Source organism: Bos indicus, chromosome 19 (genome assembly GCF_029378745.1).
Source record: "Bos indicus isolate NIAB-ARS_2022 breed Sahiwal x Tharparkar chromosome 19, NIAB-ARS_B.indTharparkar_mat_pri_1.0, whole genome shotgun sequence".
NCBI lineage: Eukaryota > Metazoa > Chordata > Mammalia > Artiodactyla > Bovidae > Bos > Bos indicus.
In genome coordinates, this window is record NC_091778.1 from 21276212 (window position 1) to 21282372 (window position 6161).

A 6161-nucleotide genomic window follows, 5' to 3' on the forward strand; every position below is an offset into this window, starting at 1 on the left:
TAAACTCTCCATCTACCTGTTTCTGAATTTCTTCCATTAAGAAAATGAAGACATCCTCTGGAACTGGGGTCGGGCTGGGGGCAGGATTATATGCAGGGCAGCCAAGCCTGGGGTCCTCAAGGCAGCTGAAGGCAAGAGGGTGCCAGGCCTTAGCCTTCTCTCTGATGAAGGCTAAAAGGACAACCTAACGGTCCTAGTAGCCTCTGGGTTCAGAGAAGGTGGGGTAGACGGCAAGGCAACCTTCCCAACACCTTCCCTCCCACCCGAGTCGCAGGCCCTTGTCCCAGCCTCTGTTCTTCAAGATTAGCTACGACTTTGGGCCAAAGTTTCTCCTCTGAGCGTTCAGGTCACCATCCTTATAAAAGAAAAAACCCTTTCCAGCTGCAACGCATACTAAATACCAACTCTAGATGCCAGGAGTGGTATCCAGGTGCAGAGGATCAGGAGACAGGAGTACCCCCGCCAGCCACCACCATACACATATGCCGGCCCACAACCAGAGAACAGAAAAGGAGAGTTTATTGAAAACTATATACAGTTGGTCCAGCCCCTACCACAGGCTATAATCTGGGCAGGTCCTTCCCACACCTCAGGCAGGATCTCAGCCCCTGATGGTAGAGACCGGGGCTAGGGTCAGGGCCCAGACTCCCTTGGGAAGCTTGACTGCCAGACCCCACATGGAACTTCATCTGTGAATTTACAACTCTAAATGGCCTGTCGGTGGTGGGCAGGGGAAAAGCCTGGATAGGGGATCTCTATTCTGCAACTTGGGCCCAAGAGGCTAGGGCCAACTAGGTTGTCCGGAAGTCCTGGCTACTCCTCCAACTGGAGGTCTTCCTGGAATGTGCAGGTGGACAGCCCCGCTACAACCCCACCCCACATGCCAGGCCCCATGGGCTGCACAGGCTTGGACTGGGGGACCTCAGGCTCCCTCCCTCCCAACACTGGCTCAGGGCTTCGGCAACACTCCTCCAACAGAAGACCCGGGGTTGAGAGGTGAGTGTTGGGGTGGTCATGGCTGTGGGCCCAGGACCCTCCTGAGGTAGGGGGTGGCTTGGGGAGTCAGGGCGTCCCGCTGTAGGAATAGTCAGCTTTGTTGTGCATCACCAGCCGGTCATCCACGAAGTAGAAGCTGTCGGACTGTGTCTCATACGGGTGACGGATCATCTCGTTGACTGCAAGAGAGGCCCAGCCAGTTGGGACAAAGGTCAGGAGCCTGAGCCAGGTCACGGCAGGGGCTTCAGGACTCGGGGACGGGGACAAGCTGAACAAAGAGTTCCTCCAGCCTCTTTGGGTCTCAGTTTCCCTATAGGTGGCTTAGGAATGGTGGCTAGACACAAGAGAGCTGTAAGGGGAAGAGAGGGGCCCAGACCCACGTTCCCTCCAACCTGGTCCCTCTGAGTCCACACCCCCCAACGCACTCAGCTCCTCGGAGAGAGCAGGGAAGTCGTAGATGTGCTCGCAGGTGTTCTTGCTGCTGGGGATGCAGAAGCCAAAGTGGAAGTCGAAGCTTTTGAGCAGCTGGTTGCGGAAGTAGTGCCTCTCAATCATGCGGAAGTTGTTGACAGGCTTGTCTCCCACTGTGAACTCCACCCTGAGCAGAGAAGGGGGCGGGGCTGAGCTGGGCCCCAGGAGGGGCTCAGCAAGAACTCAGGAAGGGCTCCTTTCCACCCCTACCCTTACCCCTCTCCCCGGCCCAGTGACTCACGTGGCTCCCACCTGCCTCAGGCGGAGGAAGGCAGGCGTGAACTGGTAGCGGACAAAGCGCCCAGCATTGGGGTCCAGGTCCCGCGGGTTGATGGGCAGCCGCTCTGTAATGTACCCCAGCTGGGGCTCAGTGGGCTTCAGGTGGGGCCCATGCCCACCCGGAGTTTCACCCCAGGGACCTCATCTGTCTGAATTTCTTTCAAAACTCCTCAGGAGATCCTGATGCATATTGAGGGTTCAGACCATTGGCCAGATGGGTCCAATTGCTTCTAAATTGGTCAGCAGGTCACCAGTTTCAACTAAGAGTCCCAGAGCCCCAAGAGATAAAAAGACCTGGGGCCTCTGGGACTGCAGTTCCCAAGGGGGCCTACAGGGGGCAGGCTGGTAGGGACTGAAGAGGCAGGATTGTCCTCTCAAGACGTCCAACCCCAGGGACCCAGGGGAAGGTAAAGCAGCAGCCCAGCCCCAGGCAGAGGGCCCTGCTGCTTGGTGACTCCTGGGGAGACCTGGGTGCCAATCCCAGCTCTGTTCTGACTCCTCAGTGGCCTCCGAAGTCCCTGGGTGGCCCACTTCCTCTGTGGATGATGGCGTACCCAATGCACTCACCTGAAGCTGGGGGCTTCTTGATTTCAAAGAGGACAGTGCCTGAGTCCATGTCCCGAATCTTGAACCTGACGAAGTCAATCTTGTAGATATTCTCCTCAGGGGAGCACAGGTAGTCTAAGGGAGACAGGCGGCTGAGCGAGGAAGGGACCTAGCTACCCCGGACTAGCTACCACTTTCTCTGATCCCTAGGGTGACTGCTTTGCAGACAGAGAGAACTGAGCCTCTAACCTGAGGGAGCCCCCACAGAGTGTGGGGGAGACATAGCTCTGCTCTTGGGATCTAACGGCGGACAAAAGGTTCTCTCCTAGTAGTTTCTGGATCAGGGAGGGGTAGGATGGAGGACAAGACCACCTCCCCCACACTTTCCCTCCCACCCCGGGGGTGGAGGGCCCTTCATTCCAGCCTCTGCTATGTCAGGAGTGGCTCGGTGACTTTTAACCAAACGAGTCTAGAATTGGGTGGGAAGCCCTGCCCCCCACCACCCCGAGAGGGAAGATAGAGTCCTGCTTTTAGGAACCTCGCTCTAATGGGGGTGACACAGTTTCCAGAGAGGATACCCCTGCCCCTCCTCTGCCCCACAGCTGCCCCCGGTGCCACATCTAACTGTGTCAAGCAAGGACTTTATCTGACCTAGGTAGCGCTGGGGCAAACAACCCCTTCCTTGTTCTACCTCACCCCCCAGGCCCCTCCTCTCCCCATAAGAGGCTTATACAAACCCAGCTCCCTTAAGCAGCTTACTCAAAGCTCTGCTGACTCAAGCCCAGAGCCTGGAATATTTGGGGGGGAGGGGGGTGTGGAGATGGAAAGGGAGCTACCTTTGCTCTCATCCCCCACTGATCTTCAAACAAGAGGAGGTCTTAGCAGAGGAGGTCTACAGAGGGAACACCCCTTAAAGGTCATCCATCCACCCTTGACTCTGAGCCATCCCAGAGAGAAGAGGCAAGGCCAGTAAGAGGGTGTGGCAGGTGTAGCAGGGCTGTGACTGGGGTAAGGGGGATCCTTGAGCCCAGAAGAGGAACCAGGAACAGTGGTGGGCCCGGCTTGAGGAAGCTCAGAAATAGCAGGGCCTGATCAACCCTCACCACTCTTGCAGCAGCAACTGCAAGCACTCAGGGAGGAGGCCCCAGCAGCAAATAGGAAGAAACAGAGAGGTGCAGTGGGGGCTCTGGTGCCCGCACAGCATCACATCCTCCCCGCAGAGGCCCGGAAATCACCCGCTAGGCCCCTAGGCCACCACTGATTCCTCTGGGGCAGGAAGAGGAAGTGAATGTAAAGTCATTCTCTCTTCCCAACCCTTGGGCAGCCCCCTCCAGGAAGCCCTCCTGGTGGCCACCTGGCACTTAGGGTCCAGCAGGGCTTATGGTGGGGCTGGAGCCCTGGCCTGCCCATCACAGCCCACAGTGGGGACAGGAGGAATGGAAGTAGGCAGGTCCTACCTCACCCTGCTCACAACTTATTTTCACAGAAAGTAAACACTAATCCAAAGACGTAGGAGGAAAGTGCAGGGCAGAGGAGAGGAAGAGGCAGAACTCGGAACAGCATCCTAGTCGCCCAGCTCCCGGCTCCCCATAGAATTCCCCTCCTTCCCCCATTCCCTAACTTCTGGAGCCTCTCCTCTCATTGGAGAACAATTTGCAGTGTGACCTCTGTCTCTTCTACTGCAAACTCAACCTATCAATCCCTTAGTCCTTAGAGGAAGTGAGGAATGGAAGATGCCCATGGTTCAGGACACCACCTCCACTCCCTACCCCAGACGGGGAAGGATGATGCCTGGGACTCAGGGTCAGGCCGGATAAGGGGGAGAGTGGCTGAGAGCTCAGAACACAACTGCTCCCTTCGCCTCAGCCACAAATAGCTTCCTAAGCTGGATTCAGGGCTGGGTAATCCAGGAAGAACAAACTCAGACCTGTGCGATTAGGGTCAGAGGAGACAGGCAGGGGTGCCAGTGGGGAGCGTCCTGGAGCCCTGTTCTCAGCTTCCACAAAGGAGAGGGATCCAGTGAAGACTCTTCCTCTAATCGCCCACAGATGCTGAATCTGTAAGGGCTATGAATTTCCTCCAAATTCAGACACACAGTTGTATATGGGCTAGAAGCCCCTCTGCAAAATCACCTCAAAAGTTACCTAGGACTGGGACAAGTTAGACATCCTATAAGGAAGTTCTGCTCCAGAGCTAACCTGAATCCTAAACGCTGCTGTTGCCAATTATAGCCCAACTGGCACCACCATCAGACTGGTCCAGGTGCCCTCCCTTTACTACTGCCTGCTTGGGTAAGGCAGTTCAGTGCTCCAGGGGTCCAGCCAAGAATGGCTGCTGCCTGGCTAAGAGAGGAGGGAGATGCTGGTCCCCTGGGGACCCAGATGCACAGGCCTAGACCTGCCATCACAGTCCCCTCCACAGCTGTTTGGAAGCCCTGGACTCTTCTGCTCCTGCACCGCTAGAGCTCAGGCCCAGTCCAGCAACTGCTCCCTACCCTCACAGGGGGACTCCAAAAGTTGCCCTCACAGAGGGAGCCAGGGCAGGGTTACTAACCAATGAGGCCAAGATAGAAGGCCACTGCCTCTGCAAGCGCCTTCTGTTCTTTCAGGCTCAGCCACGGCCTCTGCCATGAGACTTCCCTCCCTTGTTCCCTGCCTACGGTGACCCCCTCCCCTCCCCTGAATGCCCAGTTGTCTGCCTCCAAGCAGCAGCCATGAGCAGTCCTGTGGGGCCCTCAGTATTGACAAAAGAGCCCTATTTACAGAGCATGCACGGCCTGCCAGGCACAGTGCAAAATCAGAGGATTTATTTTCACAACAGCTCTCTAAAGGTAGGGGTCATTATTCCCATTTTACAGATGAATATGCTCAGAGAGGTGAAGTTATTAGCCCAAGGTGACACAGCCAATAGGACGGCCAAGTTGGAACTTCAGTTTGGCAATCCAGCTCAGAAACTCAACCACAGTGGTGGTTTGGCCTCCCAGAAGAGGACAGGCCCTAGTTTAGGCTAAAGGGGGTATTAACCCACTTCCTTGAGAAGCCCAGAGTCAAACCACTGAAGCTTCCTCTTCAGGTCCTTTCCTGGGGAGAGCGATGGCCCCAGACTTCCTGGGGGTGTCCAGTGTGAAGGAGACCTAAGGGTTTTGATACCACACCTAGCCTCTAGGGTGGAGGAGACCGGGGACTGACTGCATTCAGCCCCCTCCTCGTTACTGCAGAGAAGATCTTCAAAGGACTCTGAAGACTCTGTGGGGAGGGGGTCACAGTTGCAGCTGCTGCCCCACCTTCACCATTGGAAAGGGGGATGGACTCCTCAAAAAGGAAGGAAAGGGGTGGAAACGAATCTCTAAAGGGGCAAGGGGGGAGCAGAGAGAGATCGAGGGAAGGGGGGACATGGAGATCTCAGGCTTGGTGGCAGAAGGGTAGAGGACACAAGCGAGGGGGACCCGGGTGGGGGAGGGGAGGCGGGGGGGAGGGCGGGAAAGGGGGCGGGGGCCCGGGCTCCGCGCGCCCCGAGGGCCCCCTCTCGTGCTCTCTCACTCCCGCCCGCGGGCGGCGCTGCCTCGCGGGTGCTCACCGCCCGTGATCCGCTGCAGCCCCAACACGTCCTCCGGCCCGATCGGCTGCTTCCTCTGCAGCGGCCCCGGCCTGGGCCCCGGGCCTGCCTCCGGCTCCGACTCGGACCCGGATTCGGATTCCGCCTGCAGCTCCGGCTTGGGCTCCACGTTCGGGCCCGAGGCCCCTGGAGCGTGCTCCGCTCCCGTCCCGGCCCCGCCGCCGCCCTTCTTCACCTTCATGGCCTCGCGGGGCCACGGCTAGCCTGCTGCCGCCGCGGCTGCCTGCGCCGGCTGGAGCCGAGAGAAGGGGGAG

General features: G+C 57.8%; 1 protein-coding gene across 1 annotated transcript; it reads right to left on the bottom strand.

Annotated features, from left to right (window-relative positions):
- Positions 1-501: 501 nt before the first annotated feature.
- On the bottom strand, positions 502-6157 carry UNC119 (unc-119 lipid binding chaperone). Its single transcript, XM_019982385.2, has 5 exons — positions 5869-6157; positions 2314-2427; positions 1709-1811; positions 1422-1594; positions 502-1175 (listed from the first exon to the last, which is right to left on the bottom strand). Exons 1-5 carry the CDS (start codon positions 6086-6088, stop codon positions 1063-1065), a joined length of 723 nt encoding a protein of 240 aa, XP_019837944.1. The 5' UTR covers positions 6089-6157; the 3' UTR covers positions 502-1062.
- Positions 6158-6161: the final 4 nt, after the last annotated feature.

Coding starts and splice junctions, on each gene's coding strand:
- UNC119 (XM_019982385.2), bottom strand. CDS start 6,088: ATGAAGGTGAAGAAGGGCGGCGGCGGGGCCGGGACGGGAGCGGAGCAC. Junction 1,812..2,313: donor CAAGAAGCCCCCAGCTTCAG/GTGAGTGCATTG, acceptor GGTACATTACAG/AGCGGCTGCCCATCAACCCG. Junction 1,595..1,708: donor CTGAGGCAGGTGGGAGCCAC/GTGAGTCACTGG, acceptor TTCTCTGCTCAG/GGTGGAGTTCACAGTGGGAG.